Consider the following 22,882-nt stretch of genomic DNA (forward strand, 5'->3'; position numbering starts at 1 on the left):
ACCTATGCTTCTCATTATGATTCCAATACTAACTTGAAAAATAAGGCTGGATGTGCAAAAGCCCGGTACTCACCAGTGAATACCACTGTAATGTCTTGTTCAGGCTCCAACTCTGTGCAAAAAGAAAAAGGGAGATTATCAAATCAAATATTCATTGTTTTTTTTTGCTATTTACTGCCAGATAATTTACAGGTAGCTGGCGGTCGTACATTACCACACTCACGTGCCCCACCTCTGCACCTGTACTAGACATGCCATCCTGCCTGCCCGCCTGCTTCTGTTTGTATACACTGACATCTTTCATTAAACATCGAAATCAACATTTCAAACATGCAGCAGCCTAGCAGAACCTCCCTGCCTTTCATCTGTCTTTCTCTATCACTCTTTCCCACAGCCATGGAGCAGGACGTGGTTAGCATTCGATGGAGGCGAAATACAGAAGGAACCCATGTGCTGTGCGAAGTCATTGCACAAGATCCCAAAGTGGTAAAAAATTTTCTGTAGCCCTCCACTAAGGCGCCTCTTTCTCCTTTCCCTTCCACCACCCTCTCTTCTCTGCACCATTTCCTTTCCCCAAAAAACCACTATAGCACCTAATCATGTGTGGATCGTGCTCCCAAATCTGGGCTAGTAAGACTCCCCAATAGCACCTCTGTTCTGTGCTCTCCGTTTCAAACTTATCTTCAGATTAAGCAAAGCCATGGGTAATAAACATTAAAATAAGCTCAAAATAATAATTAAGTTGACAGAGAAACACCTGCTCAGCTTACTCTGTACCCTATCCCATTCTTAAAATGTCCTAAATCTCATGGTGTTGCAGTTAGGCACCAAGCAGAGCCTTTCACAGTCCACATGCATAGGTGAAAGCCTTTTACTTTGCATTTTCTACATTTCACTTTTGACATCTTTCCACCAACAGGTGCAGGTTGACTTTTACGTCCAGCTTCCAATGTTACCAATGCACATTGATGCTATATCAACAGAAAATACTTAGCGCGAAATGGCCATTTGGAGCTGGGAGACTGCAGGTATCATCAGGCTCGGTTTTTCAAAGAATTCAGTTGTATTTTGAAATGAAGGGGGTTTGAACCTTGTCAGTGATGTAGGGATTCATCCCCTTAGGTTTGCTTCCCGCGATAGGTCCTCCCTAGTTTCTAGTAACTTTAACTAAAAAGAGGGCACTGGCGGCGCACTCCCTCTTCGGCTTGGGAACTCGATGCATGCTGACATTCCGGCACGGCATTCCACTCTCCACCAGCAAAATGAGGCCTAGAGGGGACATTTTCCCTCTAGCTTGTCCTGTTCGGTCTCTGAGTTTTCCCCTGCTCTAGAGTGGGTGAACATTAGCTCGTTACCTTGCTGGAAAGTAGGACGATTTCGATTCCTTAGCATACGTTGTTGCTAGCTGGCATTATTGTTGTTGCAGCAATGAATAATTAGTTTGTGCCAGCCAGAGTGTCGTTCCTTTGCTTCCCTCAGAGCAAGGCCCGCCATGGTCAGCGTGCATTTGGTAGTGCTCGCGATCATGGGATGCGGTCTGGCGGTTTTTGAACTGTGTCAGCCACGGTTAAGCAGGGAAGACGTATTTTTGTATTTTTTCCCCTTTGGGAAGAAATTAAAAAATGCTTGTGGCATAGCATTGCTGAGCACAAAATACTGTGAGTACAGTTTTCACATGTGAACACCATCGCCGTGTACAGGTGCGGACATAAGTAAACGGAGCACTCCATTCCGTTCTAATTGCAATCTCGCCTTTCCTATACATCAGGAAACATTACTTGTTCATGAGAAAACAAACTATCGTCTACTACTAGCCTGAACATACCACAGTTGACAGTCTCAATTATGAAGAGAGTGAAAAATGTTAGAAGGCTACAGCGTGCTCTATTTATTTTTGGCGACGCCTGTACCTGAAAGGGCGATTAAGGTTTCCACTCATACAGGGAGCCAGTTATGAATGTCTCCAGCTTTTTCATCGTCAATGCCAATTTGCCCAATGTATTCTGGCGGCCTATGCTGCAGTACTATGCTTCTGCAGCAATGCTGTCAACGTGTATTGTGCCATATGTTTCTGTCACAGTGTGGTGCAATCCATCGCATGCAGCACACATCTATATGTCACTGCCACCACATAGCTCAAAGCGTGAATATTAGTTTGATAGTAGTATTAGTTGATGAAGCAGACGATGCGCAATGTTCAGCGTGAGAGAGAGTTGCACAGTAAGGCATGTTGCTGGGCAAGTTGGTTAAGCATCTTTTAAACTTGGAAAGAATCCACCTTGGCGCAAGTAAAACCACACACACAAAGGAAAGACAAGGAGACAACGGACAGGTGCCAACTTCCAACTGTTGATTACTCAAGAAAACCACACAGATAAATAGTCTCAGGATACGCCCACTTTTTTTCACTCCATGTGCCTATCACAGCCATAACCTATCACCCTGCATTATCAGTTTTTGCACAGAAAATTGTACTCCGCCGCATACAAATTCACTGACGTGTCACTCACACACAAAGCCACCTTTTTTTTTATGTGAAACGCTTCCAACAAAAGCCTCGCCTGTTTAATCTTGCTCCTGCCAAGAATCCTCGCCTTTTCCAGTCGAGGTTCGCACTTGCACATATTAACATGGTTGACCAAGTTGGCATATTTATCTTTATTGTTTTCAACCTTTTTGCAATGTTCCCGAAGGCGTTTGTTGATGCACCTTCCCGTTTGCCCTATATAGGACTTTCCACAGGTCAGGGGTAGTATCTCGTACACCACTCCTTCCATACAACGGGTGAAGACACGCTGATGTTTTATATTGCATCCAGGGCACTCAGTGCCACAAATCCGGGGTATAAGTTTGTTCAGCTTGTTTGGTGCTGAAAATACTAGCGGTACTTCGTGTCTGTTAGCCACCTTCTTCAGATTATGTGACACTTTGTGCACATAAGGCATAACTTCAGGTTTTACCGCAGGGCTCCTTTCTTCCGGATTCTTTGGCCTGGTACAGCGTTTTGTTTTTTGGAGGAGGGTTTCAGCGACGGCAGTCAACACCACCGAGGGGAAGCCAGCAGCCAACAGGCGGCCAATCTGATTTTTTAAGCTATCGTGCATTTGGTGCGGACATGACTTTGAAAGCGAGGACTCAATGCAGAGAGAGGCGATGGCACGCTTCACAATTTTTGAATGCGCCGTATTGAAGGGCAGGAGTTCCTTGCTAGTACGGGGATAGTAACCCCAGCATAAATGGTCCTCCCGGAACGCTAAGCTTAGATCTAAAAATTGCAGTTTTTCTCACTTGGGACTTCATGCGTAAAAACTAGACCGCGACCTTTGAGGTTAAAAACACTTAAAATCCCGGACACAATAGCTTCAAAAGAATTGTCAAAACCGGTGGATAAAAGGATAAGAAAATCGTCAACATATCTAAATGTTTTAAAAACAGGTCCTCCTGTTTTAAAAACAACTGTGCAAGATCCTGGTCCAAAGCAGCTAAAAAAATTTCACATAAAATAGGGACTACACAGGAACCAATACATATACCTTTTCTCTGCAAGTAGGGTAAAAACAATAAAAGTGACCTTAAGATATTGCTCCAATAAATTCAATAAATTTTCCACAGACATACCTGCAGCATCCCGGAAGGTCAATTCACGTGTCCGTTCAACACACGACATAAGACGCCAGCAGCTCAGCGTGTGGGACGGAATAAAACAAATCCTCTATGTCTACTGAAAAAGCGGACCTAATTTCTGGATGTGTTTTAAAGTAATTAACAACCCCCAGCGAGTTCTTAACCCAAAAAGGGTCGTCCAGTTTAAGAAGGTTAAGCTTCCTTTGCAAGAAACGGCTAACATTATGCTGCCAGGAACCATTCTCGCTCACTATAGTACGGAACGGTATGTCAGGTTTGTGGGTTTTTGCAGTAAAGAAAACTGAAAGAGAGTTCCTTTTACTTTTCACTATGTCATTGGCCAGCTTTGGCAGTTGCAGGTCCCTACAAAAGTTAATGAATTTAGTTTTAACTCTCACAGCCCCCTTTTTAATGGCAATAAAATTCTTGTCAACCGCTTGCAATGCTTTTTCATTAAAAAGGCCCTTTTCCATGACCACAACCCTGCCATCTTTGTCCGACTGAAGGAGACACAACTCATTCCTTTTAAAAAAGGACGTAACATGACTAACATCATGTTCCGTCTACTGGTCACAGCAGTCGCTGAAACAATCCTCCAAAAAACAAAACGCTGTACCAGGCCAAAGAATCTGGAAGAAAGGAGCCGTGCGGTAAAACCTGAAGTTACGCCTTATGTGCACAAAGTGTCACATAATCTGAAGAAGGTGGCTAACAGACACGAAGTACCGCTAGTATTTTCAGCACCAAACAAGCTGAACAAACTTATACCCCGGATTTGTGGCACTGAGTGCCCTGGATGCAATATAAAACATCAGCGTGTCTTCACCCGTTGTATGGAAGGAGTGGTGTACGAGATACTACCCCTGACCTGTGGAAAGTCCTATATAGGGCAAACGGGAAGGTGCATCAACAAACGCCTTCGGGAACATTGCAAAAAGGTTGAAAACAATAAAGATAAATATGCCAACTTGGTCAACCATGTTAATATGTGCAAGTGCGAACCTCGACTGGAAAAGGCGAGGATTCTTGGCAGGAGCAAGATTAAACAGGCGAGGCTTTTGTTGGAAGCATTTCACATAAAGAAAAAGGTGGCTTTGTGTGTGAGTGACACGTCAGTGAATTTGTATGCGGCGGAGTACAATTTTCTGTGCAAAAACTGATAATGCAGGGTGATAGGTTATGGCTGTGATAGGCACATGGAGTGAAAAAAAGTGGGCGTATCCTGAGACTATTTATCTGTGTGGTTTTCTTGAGTAATCAACAGTTGGAAGTTGGCGCCTGTCCGTTGTCTCTTTGTCTTTCCTTTGTGTGTGTGGTTTTACTTGTGCCAAGGTGGATTCTTTCCAAGTTTCAAAGAGAGTTGCAGTTTAACATGAGGCATAGTCGGCTGTGGCAATAGCCTTGTGCTCTTGCGCACCTCAGCCAGAACAGATCAATCTGTGATGCTGATATTTATTTGATTTGTTTTTATTTATTACTTTCACTTGACAGTTGGAAGTTGGCGCCTGTCCGTTGTCTCTTTGTCTTTCCTTTGTGTGTGTGGTTTTACTTGTCCCCAGATTTTGCTCGGTGTTGACCCATTAAAATAGTGCTTTTGCACTAGAACGCTAACTGATTAACCATGACTTTGTAGTGTTCAGAGAGAAAAAGTAATACCCTCATAATGCAGTACGCGAATCCCCTTCTGTATATTTACACTCAACTTCCCGTTTTAGAGCACCCAACCCTGCTAAGGACCCCTCCTACTCCCACAGGCATTCTGTGTCTTTTAATGCTTTCAGAGTGTGAGGCGGATGTGGGGAACGACTGAGGACTGAGAAAGGCACAGGCAATAAATGAACTCTTTTATTCCAGTGTATTGTTTGCGTCCAGTAGGCAGATAGGCACACTAAAGCCTGGGGGAGCAAGACTGTCAGCGAACCTCACTTCGTTCAATCTGATTTTCGAGAAATCTACTCGGTGTTTGAGAATAAAGTGAAACAGAGTTAAGTCTGAAATGAAGGACCTACACTTCCAACTGTGATTCCTATACTAACTTGAGAATTAAGGCTGGATATGCAAGAGCCTGGTACTCACCTGTGGATACCGTTATAGTGTCATGTTTAGGAATACTGACAGACTCCACTTCTGTGAAAGGAGGAAAAAGAAGTCTCATCAATTCAAATATCCTTTTTTTTCTCATTTACAGCCAGCTACTTTGCAGCATAGATTGCCACACCCATGTGCAGCATCTCTGCGTCTGTGCTAAACCTGCCTACCTGCCTGCCCACCTGCTTTTATTTATTAAACATTGAACTTCCTTTATTAAGCATTGAACTGGCCATTTTAAACATGCAGCAGCCATGGAGAACCTCCCTGACTTTCTTCTGCCTCTCTCTCTCAAACTTTCTCACAGCTGTGGAGCAGGACATCGTTGGCGTGGGTAGTGCTCACACATGGGTGCTAGTAAGACGGCCGGCCACTGCCCCTGTTCTGTCCACTTCCTTCTGAAGTGTGCTTTTCAAACTTAAGTTCAGACCAATCAAAGCCATGCGTAATAAAAGTTAAAATAAGCTCAAAATAATCAATAATTGACTCAGAACATCACCCTCGAATAAGTAAAAGAAATCCGTTAGTTCCTAAGTAGTGCGTTAAGCTCTGCGGTCTGGCAAATTAGATTTTCCTAAAGGCATTTTTTCAGGTAGAAATCTCTGGTTCAGTCAGATTTTCTAGTAATCTGCTCAGGATGTGAGAATAAAGTGAAACTGAGTTTTACCTGAAAACTAAGAGACCTAAGCTTCCAATTACAATTTCATCCTAAACTGAGAATTAAGACTGGATGTGCAAAAGCCCGGTACTCACCAGTGAATAACATTGTAATGTCATGTTCACGTACACTGACAGGCGTCACTTCTGTGCACAAAGAACGAAAAGAAAGAAGACTTGGCATGAAATACAAAGCAGAGATACATTCTTGATTATGCGCTTTATTTCAGTGTTGCCGCACTAAGTGCACTAAAATGAAGCTTTTTACCGGGAATCATGGATAAAGGAAGGAATATTTAAATTCTGCTTCACTTTCATCTCTTTCCATTTCAAGGTGCCAGTGCTTATCCACAGTCAGATACACTTTAGTCTGTTCACTTTCTTTGTACAATGTTACAAAGACTATTGTGTGCCTTCTGTTGCCACAAATGCCTAAAAGATAAGTCTTCTACATCTATGATTCCAGAAGTTGGAAGCCAAGAGAGGGTCAAAACCTGAGAAGGTTGGATATGCATGACAGCATAGCACTCATTTGTGAATATCACAGTGCTGTCATACTCAGATTCAGTGACTGGTTGATCTTCTGTGCGATATGAAGAAAAAAACATTTGGTATAAAAAATGAAGCACAGACAAATTTGTTGCACTAAGCTACACTTTCACATATCCTATACTATACTTTCCCTTTTCCAATGGCTGGGAATAATGCAAGTGTGAGCAAAACCTCTAGCTTTTTCTTTTATTGTGTCCACCTAGAGTAATTAGAGGCTTTGAAGCAGCCCTTGTAATTTTGCACTACAAAAAATGCATTGTTTACGTTATCATTGCGTACTGAGCGAAAGCATGGTGCACAAAGTGCTAGCATACAGCACCCCTGGTGTCCACGATGCCTACTATTACTCCTTATATTCACGTTACGATATCACCACTCTTGTCATATCTATACCACTGAGATAATGCAACGCACAGCTGTGCATGTATGCACTCCTATGAAAACTCATTTGTTCCTTCTATTTAAAAAGGATCGTGACTTTCAACAACAATTTTCTTGATGTATTCACATCAAATTTTTTGAGTATATTAGAAGTATGTTACCATTTTGTGGGGTTTAACGTTCCAAAGTGACTTGGGCTATGAGGGTTGCTGTAGTGGAGGGCTTCAGGTAACTTCGACGACCTGGTGTCCTTTAATTTGCACTGACATTGCATAGTACATGGGCCTCTAGCATTTCACCTCCATCAAAATGAGACTGTTCAGCCGGTATCGAATCAATGTTTTTCGAGTCAGTAGCCGAGCACCATAACCAGTGAGCCACAGCGGCGGTTGTATATTAGAAATATTTTTATGAGTGCTGTCACAAATTTTCACATTGTTTTATAATTTATATTTTTCCTGCAATGTGCAATTTTAACGAACTTTTAATTCAAGCTCTGTGAAAACTCAGTACTGCCGCTGATAAATTGGGCATGTTCTATTTGCAAGTGACATGTGTGACGGAATAATGCTGATGCCCAAGGAATATATTTCTGTAGAGAGCTTTCTCTCTATGTCAAAATAACAAGAAAGGGGCCTGCTGTAACCTGTGGCAAATTCATTTCTAGGGGTGTGCGAATATTCGAAATTTCGAATACGAATCGAATATGTTTCATATTCGGTTCATATTCGTATTCGAGAAATGATATTCGTGCATTTCCGAATATTAGAAAATTCATAAATACTCGGCAGCGATCATACACCACGCAGACTTTCGTAAATTTGTTTGTGGCAAAAGCGCAATATCTGGGCAAATTATCTGAATATAGAGTTTAAAGTTCCAGGAAACCAATATAAAGGCCCTGTTCTCTTTCTTCTCCATTGTTTACTGCGTGGACCGATCGAATTCCGATGCCGCTAGGCTTCACCTTGTGCGCAATTCCGCAAGTGGGCTTTCCCACATACCACACGTGCTGCGAACGAGATGAGGGACGACCCGCTTCTAACAATTGCAACGCGAAAGCGCGTTTACTTTTTATCCTTCCGTAATATGTTATCTAATTAATGCCCACACTCATGGCATTCGTTCTGTCACCTTAACTCTCTAAGCGTGACCACCGCCATCTTATTTTGGTCAACTACGCTATGCGGGAAAGCCTACTTGCGAAATTTCGCGTGAGGCTCCTGAAGGGGCGAGTCGAGCTGTCGCAACAGGGCAAGCGATCCTGTAAAAATCCCGCCTACTGCATGGTGCACTGTAACTCATGCACCTCCTAAGTGCGCGTAGCGGCAGGCGTGACAACGTTCGGAGGGCCCTTGTCAAATAACCTGGCCGCGTAGTTTTGGTTTCTGAGATACGCTACTCGGCCGTGGCAATGGCAACTGTCGGCCCGTGCAATCGCCAGTAGTCCAATCTCAGCACCGTGCCGCTTTCAGACGCTGACTGACGCGTCGCTGATCATTTTTTTTTTCTTTTTAGAAGCAGTCTCGCCATTCCAACGTCAATGTGCGTTCCCATCTCGCTTACGTTCGTGATGTCTTCCACATGCCGAAACTCGGTGCTTGTCACGGGATTACAGGTGTGTACACTATAGAGCCGTCTCATAAGACTACCGCATTTTTGGTAGTTTTTTTTTTTTCGGGGCTGCGGGGCATTTTATAAATCGACTTTCGAATTGCCCGGGCATTTCTGTCGGTTCTTTGAACTCCGTATTAATGATGTTTTACTAGCCATCATGTTATTTTTGTTTCCTGTCTTGTCATGTTATGGATTTCATTTTGCCTGACCACATTACAGGTTGGATACTGTTATGTTGTTCAATTAAGTACTATACATTTCTGCGCACATCATATTTATTTTTTTTTTATGCCGTGCTCAGGCAGTCTAGTTTCATTTATTTCAGTTGCAAAGGCCATACACTATTTTGAAAAAAAATATGAGAAACAATGTTTGCTTGTTTATCTTTTCTGAATTTATTTTTTGTGCTGACCAGATATTTGATATTTGATTCGATATTCGAAGCCATTTTTTCTTCATATTCGTATTCGATTCGTATTCGAAAATTTCAATATTCGCACACCCCTATTCATTTCTTTTGACAGATCCAAGAAAAATTAAAAGCAAACTAAATTACATTGTTACTAGTACAAGAAAGGATGCGGGTGTAACTGATGTCTCAGAAAAAAGGCACACACAGAACAAAGGCACTTGACAAAGGCGACCTGTAGAAAGACACAGGTCAAGTTGCTAGTGTTTGCCCTCTATGTTACGTGTGCATCCTTTCTTGCACTTGTAGTTATGACGTTTGGAAGCTGGACAATGTATTGCTCTTGCAAGCACGCACAGCGACGAAGCTAGTAGAGAATAGCTTCAGCTTAAGCACTTACCTGTGGATAGTGATGTAGAGTCAACATATTTAGTTGAATGAACTGTATGTTCAGCAGTAGAACTAATGCCTGCAAAAGGTCAGCAAATGTATGCCCATAATTATGTACTGCCACCTAAGTTTTTTCACAAAGTGCCATTAGTGCCACTCAAGGTTCACAATTGCAAAACTTGTAAGAGTAGAGCGGCTTGCTATGTACATCCCAGATTGAGTGTTGTCATTTAATTATTGCCAGTCCATGACAGCAAGAACATTGCAAGCACTACAGCTGATACCATATAACCACTCCTCTAATGTGAACAATTGATTGTACTGTTGCAAGTCCATGTAAGGAGCCTGAAGGAAAAACCTAACATTGATGTCGTGCTTCTTGAGGAGTTGTGCAAAGCATGATTTCAGTGCACAAGAATGAAAGTGCCGTAAAATATGCAATAAACACAAGAGGGCGGCCTTTGAGAATCTGAAGCCACCAGCATAATGCAATCTATGAGGTACCACTTGAAGCTACTGGAGTGCTATTGTGTTGCCTCACACAGCTGAGCTTCTTTCCTCAGTGATTCTGCTTTACGATCATAGCTGGTGTTTTTCAAGGTTTCTGTTCCAGCTTTATTCCTGGTTCCCTCTCCCACCCTGCATCAAAAAAATAACTGCTAGTAACACAACACTTGCACCTTTTCTTTTAGCTACATATGTTATTTATGTGCTGTAGGACTGCTAAATAATTTTGAACCTTGCAATGGTAAGTGGCTGAAGCTGTAGATTCATGATCAGGTTAAGAGGGTCTCATTGTCTACAGAAAACTTGCTCCATTTTATTTCCTTTGACAACAACAGGGTCACCAAAAATCCAAAAATTAGCAACAGCGAGATGTCTCATATACTGCCACTTATCACAATCATCTCCGCTATGACCAAGAGCAGAATCTGGCATATGGCATGGAATGCACAATTTTGGTCTTTTTCCTCGGGATTTCGAAGGATGAGATATGGAGCAATAAAAAAGAATAAAACAAACCTTCACTGTGCAGAAGTTCCTTGATGAGGTGCAGTCGTGACAGAGGTTTTCCTTGAGAAGGGCAGTCGTCGTGGGGATTTTCACGGTCCACTTCAAACACGGCTGCGCAAAAGTCATGCTCCAGGCCAACCAGATGGGACATCTGAAGAAAAAGTAGTTGATTTCAGCTTTCTTCCATTCAAATACTGCTAATGACAACTGCCACAGTTAAGATGAGAACAAGAAGCTCAAAAGAGCTGTGATGTCAGTACTCTTGCCAAGCTCCAATTCACCTGGCATGATCTCTTGCGCGAGTTATATTTTCATCACAGCGGAACCTTGTTCATTCGAAATTACTTCATTTGAATTGCCCATTTATTGAAATTGACATTTTGATTCCAACTCCGCATAACTTTAACAAATTTACACTCCTCTTTAAATTCAAATGATGAAGACTTAACTATGCCAGAGTTAATGCAGCTATAGAAAATTTCCAAAATCAAAATCAGTAGCTATACTATCCTCATAGCGAACTTGGATAAGCGAGGCTTGTTATAAGCCAACTGTCATTTCTGGCTCCTGATGAGTCCAGCTTGTCATATGTTTTGTGGCAATCTGTGTCTGCTTTAAGAAGAGGAGGGCTCGTCCAAAGCATTTAAAGCATACAACAAACTTTTTTTGTTCTTCAGCTTGGTCTCAGCATCAACTAGGACCTCGGTGAATTTTTTTTTGCTTGCCGAAAGATGACAGCACAGAACTAAACGGCCATTTTGGTGCCATTTATGAGAAAAAACGTGCCCGTTAGGGGTTAGACACACCCACTTAAGAATTGAAACAATTAGAGTCACATTACTGATCTTGAATGAGGAAACTTTGTGCCAGCCTTCCCAATAATCGAAAATACCCCCAAAAATTAGACAAATTGTGGACACACATATGTAATGAAAAAATTATTTCAGTAAGTTGTGCAATGGTTTCCCTTTCTTACCTTGTGCTGTATAAAAACCTTTCCTTCGTACGTCATCATTTCTGTGCCATTCATAGTCTCACCAGTTTCGTAAAGGTCACTGCCAGTCTTTTTTACAGCGTGGCAGGTCTGAAAGAAAAGAATGAGCTTTGTCAGCAAGCAAGCTTTCTTCAGGTAGTTGATTTCTAACATATTAAAGCAATAGAATACCATATATTTACAAGTAAATAACGTGACCACGAATTTAATGCCAAGGAGGAGTATGAAACCTCATGAACAAGAACAAAAAATATTACGATTATAATGCAAACTGAGACTGTTCAAGCCAACTACAGCCAAGGCGCTGAGGGCTCGGAAAAAACCAGTGACGTCTTACAAAAATTTGAGAGTCAACATTTCATAAATGTGTGCAACGTCATCTACCGCCTTAGTCGTGTTAGTGCAAGCAGTCTTCCACACAGCAGCGGACGCCACCATCGCCGCGCCACTGCTACTATGAGTTTCATGCTGTCTATTCCTGCCTATTCACCTAGCTTTCCATTCCCTACTGCACTCAACTCTTTCAGCGGCTACTCTTTCTCCACGGTCTACACAGGCTTCTTTCTATGTTCATGGCCACGCTTGCTTTTGCCTGGGCACGTCACGCAGCCCCAAGGTCATCTGAAAGTTGGCTTCTTCTAGCAGCTCACAAGTCTGATGGTGAAGGCCACTGTAGCTATCTTGAGAAGCAGTGAAGTTCACTTTATATTCATACCTTGGTACTAATATATAATGCGAAATGCGTTCTGAAACCTGTGAAGTAAGGAAATGAACTCATGCCATATACGAGTAAATAGGTTTGGTATGGTTTATGGAAGTTCAACATCCCAAAGCGAATCAGGCTATAAGGGACGCCACAGTGGAAGGCTCCGAACATTTCAACCACCTGGGGTTCTTTAATGTACACTGACATCGCACAGTACACGGGCCTTTAGAGTAAACAGGGTACTTTCATACTGCTCTTCACTAGACTAGCCACACTGTGTCTGAAATGTCTACTACTATAGACCAAAAAGCTATCCTATTACTTTTAAATTCTGTTGGCAGTGAAAACCCTCTAAAAACATGCGAACATTAAGACATATTTAATATTATAATGTTGTGCATAATGTGTCACAGCATTAATTTAATGTATCAATAGCAGCCACTCATTAGAGTAGGGGTGTCTGAATAGTACTCTTTCAAAACAAGAGATAGCACCAAAGCAAGCATATTAAACTCTACGATAGTCATGTCATACACACAGAGGATGGTTTGGGGGCTTAATGTCCCAAAGTGACTAAGAAAGGGATGCCATAGTGAAGAATTCCGGAAATTACAGCCGCCTGGGGTTCTTTAACGTGCACTGACATCACAGAGGACATGGGCCTCTAGCATTTCGCCTCCATCGAAATGCGACTGCCGCGGCCGGGATCGAACCCGTGTCTTTCGGGTCAGCAGCTGAGTACCATAACTACTGAGCCATCGTGGCAGCGACACACAGAAGAATTACCTTTTGCTATTGGTGGCAGCAAAAAATAACTAGCATGACATACCAGGAGATGAATGATGAGAGAGCTAGCAGCCATGGCCTCTGAGATTAGGCACCAAGTCAGAGTTCGGCAAACCTGCCTAAACCCTGTCATGTTGCCCAATCTTGGAGGCCATGTATGAGCAATATAAAGAGTGCGACATAAATGGACGAAGTTGTGGTGCTAAACCCTCCATAGTGCAGACTGATCAAGGCAGTATGCTCTGCAGTGGTGGAGGGAGCCTTGTTATTTAAACAGTTGTTGAAGAAAACTACGGCATGCCTACTATATGTGCCAATTATTAAAAAACTGTTGAAAAACTTATAAACATATTAAATTACTGTCGAATAATTTTCAACAAGCACCACTTGATTCATTCAGCGCATGAAATAGAAGGATATTCAATTCACTATTAGAAAAAATTTCAAATATTAGCCTATGTTCTTTAGCCTAACTGTTAGCCTATGTTCTTTGTGCATGAGACAGCACGCATATATTTTAGTGCGTAAGCTTTTTCTGCAACCACATTTTGCCGTACAGCATATTTTACAATAAACTAATAGTGCAAAGCACGTGGACATCAGAAAACTGAGGTAAAATACAACCTCGGAGAAATCCACCCAGCGTTCTTCATCACATGAATGCTCAGGATTGAGGCCTCGATGCACAAGGTGAAAGGTCCGGACCACAAGGTTAAATGAAACACATGGAATGGTCAGCTCTCTGGACAGCTGTGAAAGTCTTTTCTGAAATGAAAAGAATCATTGCAGCAGGGGTGCCCTGTATAAGCATCACCCAAATCACTCCACCGCCTCACCTCAACATGTTTTACTCTTGAGTGAATAATGATAGAGCAAGAAGTAGAACAAACAAGGCAAACTGAGTTATTGGTACTTACCATTTGTGCAGTGTCGCTGTCTGTGTGAGGCCTGGAAGGAAAGCCCACCATGCAAGGCAGTGTAGGCTGTCTGATGTGAGTCATCAAGATCAAGTAATCCACCTTGCTGAAAGATAACACAAAAAACAAGCAAAATAAACCTCTAACAATTAGAAAAAAACACTATGATTCATCACAGCAGCATCATGATGCACTGCAATCTTATGTTTGTGAAGTTTCTTCATACTTGTGTGACATTCAAATACACTTACCCATTAAATCTTTCACTCAAGGCGGTTTTGTTAGGATTTAAAAAATCCACGCCAACCACAAGCAAAGGTTTTGCATGATGAGCATACAACTCCTGCGAAATTTTCTGGAAAAGGAATGAAAACAAGCAAAAAAGAATTTGCTTTTCATTTAAAATGTATGCAGACAAGAACATGGCCTCTACCAGTTAGAATTAACCTTGTATAATGATGAGATTGTATATACATTCATGACCTAGAGAAAGTTAGGCTAAAGACCTGAAACCTTTTAACCAAAAATTTACTGCTACCAAAAAATTTGCAAAAAAAAAACAAATTTGCAGTGCTAAGGGCACTGTGATGATTAAGAAACCGGGTTTTTTGGTTTTTATTTTTATTAACAGAGAAACCTCATATCATCAGTAATAAACAAAAAGATATCATCCCTTAGATTTGTATGAATGAATGAATGAATGAAGAGGGATGGCCCTCAGCAGCTGCTTGGGAGTTAGGAGAGAAGGGGTATGCGTTAGGGGGTTATTTTATGTTAATTAAAGAATAGTTTAAACACTGAAAGTTCTATGTGCTTCATCTGACAAGTTCTCCCTGTGTCTTTTTTTGCTACTATATCAGCAATCTGCCTGCCCCAGTTTTTAACCTCGTAACTATGATACTTATGCCAAGCAAAAAAATAACATATTAACACGGCATTATCTTTTCTTTCCTTGTTATCCTCTAAATGTCAACCACACACACTGTTTGCTTCATGGTCTAAACTGTTAATTGGTGTCATCGCTACCACTAGCCAGAAAATAGTCACTATTTTTGTTCTAGCTTTCAACAACATTTAGTAACAATGCAGGGTAAAGCACTGCATTTTCTTACATCTACTACGCCAGCCCATTCTTCACTGTCATTGACTTGAGCCTGCATGAAAATAGCAATGCCTTCAAGGTCGTTGCCATGGATCCAGTTAACCAACTCCTGAGACAAGTTTTGATGCAGGGTGCTTTTGTTATCCGGTGCTATGCTGCATGCATCAACTTCAGCCAGGAGCTGAGGACCGTCGTTCTTATTTAGTGCCAAAAATCTCCGAAAAGCATTTCCTGCAAGGAAAAAAAAAAGTGCCATTATATTTCTGAACTGCCCTATAGTGGCTCGTATCTGCCTTATTGCTGAAGCAGCAGTTGAGTGCCGGAGTTTTCAGTCATGACTTTGTGATACCGACAGTGACACTATTTACTCTGAACTATTTACTATTCACTTTAATCACATATAAAGTGTTATACTGTGAGGCCTTACCATTTGCAGGAATGAACGAGTGGTCTTTTTGGCTGTATGATGTAGACGAATAGACTGCGTAAGTGCAGAGAGGCTCATCAAGGCGTGACAGTATATCCACAGAGGTTGTCACACATATCAAAGCATCTAATAAAAAGAAAAGAAATGCTTCATCACTGCCCTTAAACTACAATATGTGCTAAAAGCATGGCACTGAAAAGTGCAAGCATCACTTCCTGTTGCTGACGGCACTTACGCTTTTGCACATGGCGAGTTGTCCTGCTCACGGGCACTGCTGTGCTTACTGTACTCCCCAAAGTACGAAGTGTACTTTCTGTAGAAGACTCTGCATGACAAGAAAAGTGAGCATTATCTTCCCAAAACTGGAAAGAGTGAAACTGTGATGACTAAACCAGGCTGGGGATGGCCGCAGCAGTCTGTAGCTATTTCGGCTAAGAACATTGTAAAGCTGCTGTTGTTTTAGATCTAGAGAAATTCTGGAACCATTTATGTTCTTCGGAGGCTATGTGATTAATGAGCACTACTACTCTGGGAACGAGAGTAAAATTCGGCCTGCTATAGCTGCAGTCAAAGGGGTGATATAGCTCATTCTATGCAATCTGAATTCAGTGTGATGCCTTAAATTATACAATTTTGAACACATTGCATGATTTGATATTAGCAACAGATGAATTCTTTAACAAAAAAAAAGGACACATTCTGCGGCATGCGGCTGAACCTGAGGCTGTACAGACAGCTTTAGACAAGGTAGTTGATAGTGTTTGTAAGCACCAGCTATGATGATCTATCTTATACCTAATTTGACTGCTTTTAGTGCCTATTAAAGGCAGAGGCACGTCTTTCCTGTAATTGTTAAATTCATATCACAGCCCTTTTGCAACCATGGTGAAAGAGCTACAATCAAGGCTTCATCAGCAAAGTGCAATAGGCACAAGAATGCATACCAATCACAACCTTCTTCGGGGGCAAAAGCTTTTTGATAAGAGACAATCGTGGCAGAATCTCTTCAGTTGATTCACACTCTTTTTTTGAGTCTTCCAGGTCCACACGAAAGGCAGCAACACACAAGTCATCTATGGTTTTGTCCAACACTGACATCTGTTGATAGAAGCAGACGCACCAAAACAAAAAGGAAAAACATTGTCAGAGAAGCAGCTCCACTTTTCTCAAGCTCATTCTTCATCACTCACACACAGTTTTGTGTACAGAGAACACTTGAACACCACAGCTGCTTCATATAACTGCAGCTCCAATTTGCAAGAAGTCTAGCTGTAAATAACAATGTAACTAGGAACAGGGTATCCAATGGATACCCACGAAGAGGACAGGGCACATGTATAAAATATGCATGTTTGTGATGTAGAGTACGTGATGGTTTAAAATCTGTTGCATACATTTTCTCGCTGGAAGTACAGTACTCACGGATTGAAATAGGACATTCGGAGCGCTAGCCTTGCAGTGCCACGCAGGCATGTGGTAAACCACAGGCCGGCTCATTGGCTACTGGAAGGAACAATTCTGCTTTGTAGATGTTCTCCCTCTCGCGCCATACCACAATGCACCACCTTGGTTCCATGAGCGTCTACGGGCGGCGCTCCATGAAGCGACGGCCACGCGCTCCGAATGTCCTATTTCAATCCGTGAGTACTGTACATGCCAGCCGCTCCAAGTAGGACAGATGTGCCCCCATACTCAGGTACAAAGTAGAAGTGTTTCACTGTGACAGCAGTAAAGCAGTACCAGTGGCATCCTGCAAAAATGCTGACATCATCTGTGCAAAGCCTCGATGAGTGAAGCCTCGGCGAGTGAAGCTTCATTGAGTGAAGCTTCTATCCTCCACCTCCTCACCTAACTAAAGTTCATTATATCATCATCATCACCACCACCACCACCATCATCAGCTTGACTACACCCACTGCAGGGCAAAGGCCTCTCCCATGTCTCTCCAATTAGTCCTGTCCTTTGCCAGCTGCATCCACCTTTTGCCTGCAAATTTCTTAATCTAATCCGCCCTACTAACCTATCCCATAGTCGCCTACTGCGTGGTCGCCAGCCTGCTTCTTGCCCACCTTCGCATTGAAGTCGCCCATCACTACAGTGTAGTGTGATTTTACTTTAATCATTGCCGATTCCACATCTTCATAGAACCTTTCAACAGTTATATATGAGGTGGCTTATCAAGATTCATTATATCAGAGGTTAACACACAAAAAGGTCATTATATCTAAGGTAACATACTAAGGTTTGTTATATCTAGGGGTTGGACTTTTTGGTTTAAACCGAAAAAAAAAACATCAAGGTATGCCAAATTTAGTTTTTTAAATTTGGTTTTAACCAGAAAAGGCCAGTATATTTGGCATGCAAGGCATACCTAGCTGGCTGTTGAATGCGAGTTACACACAGGTAAAGCTGAAAACTAACTAAGCACGGAACGCAAGAGCCTGATGCAGCAATGACATTGCTGAATAAGCAGGGCAGTTGTGCGATTTGAGGTTTTGCTCTGCTAGCTTACATGCCTCTGCACACAGGGAAGCATCACCTCCTCGCCGCCTTCTAGTTAAGCACTGTTTGTTCACTATCACCACCTGCTTAGAGCAGTTAGTCGGTTAAGTAGGTTATTCAAATGCATGTAGGACACTGACATGAAACCACAAATGAGAGTCATGAAATAGTATGTTCTGTCTACGGCAATCAGCAGTAGTTCTAATGCTGCCATCAGCATGCAGCCCACACGATGCCCCGCCCTCACGCTCAACCCAGTGCGGCAACCTACCAAAAAAATGTCAACCTAGTTCTTAGAAGAAAACTTCCACTTCCGTTTTTGTCTGCCGACTATCTCATTTAACATGAGTTACTCTTTTAATGATGACAGCAATTTCTTCTACAAGCACAACCCCAAGTACTACCATGTGCACTTTAATTACTGGTAAATAAATTGTTTAGCATGACAAAAACACAAAGATAACTTACATAAGACTTTAAGACACTTCTGACCGCATAGAATAGAACATTAAATACCGCATAGAACATTAAATTGGCAAAAAAATACTAGCATTCTTTGAAAGTAATATTAGCTGAAAAAAAAAAGAAACTGAAATCTGTGTTGTGAAATAAGAGCTGAAATAGTCTGCTGAATTTTCAGAAAATAAAAATCTAAAAGTCCAAAACTCTATTTATATCTGAAGTAAGTTCGTTCATAGCCTGGTGGGGAGGTTGCACCTGTCCACCAGTGTAGGTGGACCGCTTGTGGCTACTTGTTGGCTGTGACATTTCCGCTTGCATAGACCCTTCTAATCCTAAAACATTAAAGTATACACAAAAATGGAGTCTATAGTTTATTCACTTAGCCTCAGTGGATGCAATGCGCTATGAAGAGTAAGAGCCAGGAGTTCGACTAGTGATATTCCTTTGGGGCATTTTTCCTTCTTCAGAAAATTTGAGGGATAAAATTTGGAAAAGAATGCATGCATAGAGTCTGGAGAGAAGTTGGTGTTTTCTATACTGTTTACCTGTTATTTTTATGCATCGAAGTCAAGAAGTATTAAGTGGAACTCCAATTGGCAGCAGCTTGTTCAACTGCCTTTGCCAAGTGGCATTAACAGGAACCAATTGGAGTTACTCGTTCTAGTTGGCAGCAGCTTGTCCAGCTGGTTTTGCCAACTGATATTAACTTGAACTAGTTGGAGTCACTGGGTTCCAATTGGCTGCAGCTTGTCCAACTGGATAAATTCAATTGGTTCTTGAGATTCCAACTGGACATTCCAATGGGTTACAGAGGTTCCAGGTGGCCGGTGTTATAGCTATATATTGCTCATTATTGACATACTACAGTGAACTAAAGAGGTTTCTGTTAAAAAGCTATTAGCAGCTTTACCTGCTGAATTGTTATCATTATGGACAAATATCTTCAATCAAGTTTTCGTCAGGTCAGTTACTCAAAGTGTCGCACAATTTTGAATTTCTTCTTGTTCTCTTCCAACTCAAGACATTCACCCAAGCTCAAAACAAAAAAAAGCTACGGCAGTGTAAGCCTGCACAGACGGTGCTGAGTAAGCTTAAGAGGATGATGAGATAATAGTGCACTAATGAGGGACATTGCAAATCCAGCATGCACGCTGTGTGTGCCTGTCTCTGTGTGTGGCGTTACAGCATCATCTCGGTGCCCCAACACGCTATGGTTCCGAAGTTTTGATACTCCAGGTGCCGGGACGGTTAGATGGCAACTAGTTTTTGTCAGCCAGAGAAAATAGAGAGCGGATAAAAATTCCAGTTCATATCATTAAATTTAAATTCATGGAGAGAAAGAAGACACATTACTACAAACAAAAGTCAGAATAGCTGCATGCAGCAGCAGAGTAGGAAAAACTCACTGTGTGCTCAATTGACCTTGTTCCTTCATAAGACACCACTTCATGCTTTCCAGGCAAATATCTGATTTCTGTAAGAGTTCTATTTCTTAGTGGGTGATCAAGCGTTGCATTGCAAACCTTGGGAAGGAAAAAAAAATTAAAATTGAAAAAAGAAATAATTTGAACACCGTTTAGTAGCCATGTTAAATGCTCCAACAAATACTATGCAAGCTCTTGTTTGCCACTGCATGATGCTAGGTATCAGTAAGTTGTAAGCTTGTAAACAACAGTGCACATGTAGAACAATCGAAAGCTGCTTTCAAAAAGTGCGATGTATGAGACAAAACTGACAGCAAAAAACTAAAATGTCAATGCAGCTGCCTTACCACAGCATAGTTCTTAAGAGTTTCTTTGGTGCATATCTCTCTTTCTCTTCTCTTGGCTGTGATAAATGATCTCACGGCCAGGTTTATGGCAAAGCAGGCAGTTGTCTGGCCTTCGGATACCGCGAACAGTTTGTCCTGCAAGCGAGCAAATCAAAAATGATGTAAAAAATATTGAAGCACCCATTCATACTAAAGAGTCAGAAAACAGTAAAAAGGTTAAGAATGAACAACTTCTTAGGTTTTTGCTATGGTTTTACTGGAACCATGCGCACCTGACACCTAAATCCTTATTTTCAATAGTATATATAAACAATGAGAACATGCGATACTTGTGAGTTATCTCAACATGAAGTTATGCAGTGTAAAAATTACACCATATCTGAAGAGGTACTGGACTGTGTAGAGGATGGGAAATTGCAACATAATTACCAATTCATACCATGCAGAATGAGCAGGTCCGCACACTATATGCATGCATGCACACGCATGCACGCATAAGTATACATATGTATGTATACTAATGTATGTATTGCAAGCTGATGTCTTCAGGTGGTGCATGAAGATGAAGGCGGCATTGAAGTGTCATGCGTAACAATGCCTGTTGAAGAACTGTCTTCCTGCTTTCTGTGACAATGGATGTATGTATAGGAGGACAGGCAATAGCAATAACTTAACACCAATATCCAGGGATCTCCCCACGACGGCCAGCAGTTGTTTTGCTGCCCACTAGCCATCCTGGCCACCAATGTGTACTATCACCGCCCACCACTCGATTAGGTCATGCACGGGACAAAAGGACGCCTAACCTGACAACGTACAACATGCCGAACTGCCTTGCTTAGCAGGCTCGGTGTTTTTCTGGTAGAAATCGTCGCTGTTTCGCCAGCTGTAGGGCATGCAGGAAAGCGTCTGAGCGCGGACATGTTATCGCTTGCACTGATATCGCACTTCTGCCTGTGGTGCAGGCAAGAGCAGATTCTTTTTCTTGTTTTTCTTGCTTCTTGTTTCCAACTTGGAATTTAGGCACAATCGTCCCAGAGAATGAGAAAGCAGCAAAGACAGTGATCAAGCTGCTCATGCTGCCTGTGCGCTGCTTGCAAGAACAAAACTACTATACTGCGAGACGCACCACTGTATGAAATGTTGTGGTGCAGGTTGGCTCCGAGGCTTTTGTTTCTTTCATCCATTTTTTTGTCCCCTCTGACTTAAAGGTTTTGAGATTCAGATAAACGAGAATTGTGTTGGACTAAAGCAGTCACCACGACAACAGCGCAAGACAACATATGCATCACAACTTCGCTCATCCTCGGTGCACAGCATTTTTACGGACAGCTACTCCAGCAGATGTGAAAAGCCAGCACATGACATTCAAAACATTTTGTGCAAGAACTACCATGATCGACAACTGTGTGAGCCAGAAATAACATGTATGTTTTAGAGAAGAATGTTGCCACTAGCGGCAAATAATAAAAAAGCAGGAGATACCAATGTACTACTTTTTTAAGCCCTGAGGTAAAAACAAACTTGGATTCAATCCACTGTTACAGCTTCACTTTTCAGTGCATTTGGCTACTACGTTTTCCAGTTCGTAATCTTCTTTCCCCAAGTATCATGAAGAACATAATAGTGGGTTTTCTGGCGGGCTAGTTGGTGCTTCTCGTTCATGATAAAACTGCGCGAAAGAACGGGGCCAGAGACAGGAAACACTGCGGTCTATGTGTGTACGTGTTTCCAGTCTCTGTCCCCGTTATTTCGCGCAGTTTAATCATGAACAATAATAGTGGTGTTCTGCTCTATTATCATTGAGTTTAATAAAAAACTGAGTTCTCGCATTATTTTCTCGTTAATAAGGAGACTAGATTTCAGAACCCAATTACAGAATAAAAGGCAAACGACTTCCCACCTCTCTCCGTCAACAATGTCCATCTCTCAAGAATTTCTGCACTTTCGGACTGCCTGTATGCCCCCCCCCCCCACACACACACGTGTGCGTGCATGCTTGGTTTCATGCCTTCAGGTTTAAGAACACCTAACATACAGAAAGAAAACAAAGCAGAAAACACTGTGCGCTCAAATTAATTCAGCCAACTAAGGTTTTTTTAAGATGCAGCATGGTCTAAGGACACGGGCTTCCTCGGATTATGCTTCTACTGAAATGTAGCTGTCGCAGCCAGGATTGGCACTGCTAATTCTTGTCCTCAGCCACTGGCCACTATATGTACTCAGCCACTGCAGCCGGCTACGGTTTGTCGATTTTCCTTCTGGATTATGAGTGTGCTAGGACTTCAAGGATCTGGCACCTGATGGTAGCAGGTCTTTCACCAAGCAACCCTGCTTCATACATTGCCTGGACGCAAGGACCGTACCATCGTTCTCTACTGGACTTCATCAAATCAGCTAACCTTTTTCCATTCATTTAATCTCTACTACATCATTTATCACACCTTCACCCATCATTGATGCCCTGGGGCAATAAATTTCGC

General features: G+C 42.0%; 1 protein-coding gene across 10 annotated transcripts in view; it reads right to left on the minus strand.

The window, feature by feature from the left end:
* Positions 1 to 22,882, minus strand: part of LOC144098508 (uncharacterized) — a 72,500-nt gene that overhangs the window by 26,342 nt on the left and 23,276 nt on the right. For 8 of the 10 annotated variants that reach the window (XM_077631207.1, XM_077631206.1, XM_077631201.1 and 5 more), the window contains 15 exons: positions 20,400 to 20,534; positions 20,035 to 20,151; positions 16,609 to 16,762; positions 15,900 to 15,989; positions 15,665 to 15,790; positions 15,248 to 15,468; positions 14,387 to 14,490; positions 14,136 to 14,241; positions 13,843 to 13,983; positions 11,709 to 11,816; positions 10,742 to 10,883; positions 9,729 to 9,797; positions 6,466 to 6,516; positions 5,701 to 5,751; positions 74 to 112 (listed from right to left, as the gene is read on the minus strand). In XM_077631207.1, coding sequence (XP_077487333.1) covers positions 74 to 112; positions 5,701 to 5,751; positions 6,466 to 6,516; positions 9,729 to 9,797; positions 10,742 to 10,883; positions 11,709 to 11,816; positions 13,843 to 13,983; positions 14,136 to 14,241; positions 14,387 to 14,490; positions 15,248 to 15,468; positions 15,665 to 15,790; positions 15,900 to 15,989; positions 16,609 to 16,762; positions 20,035 to 20,151; positions 20,400 to 20,534 — 1,654 coding nt within the window. The remainder of the gene's footprint in view (positions 1 to 73; positions 113 to 5,700; positions 5,752 to 6,465; positions 6,517 to 9,728; positions 9,798 to 10,741; positions 10,884 to 11,708; positions 11,817 to 13,842; positions 13,984 to 14,135; positions 14,242 to 14,386; positions 14,491 to 15,247; positions 15,469 to 15,664; positions 15,791 to 15,899; positions 15,990 to 16,608; positions 16,763 to 20,034; positions 20,152 to 20,399; positions 20,535 to 22,882) is intronic. The other 2 variants (XM_077631203.1, XM_077631208.1) reach the window with 2 other exon arrangements.

This window comes from Amblyomma americanum, chromosome 7 (genome assembly GCF_052857255.1).
Source record: "Amblyomma americanum isolate KBUSLIRL-KWMA chromosome 7, ASM5285725v1, whole genome shotgun sequence".
Lineage (NCBI taxonomy): Eukaryota > Metazoa > Arthropoda > Arachnida > Ixodida > Ixodidae > Amblyomma > Amblyomma americanum.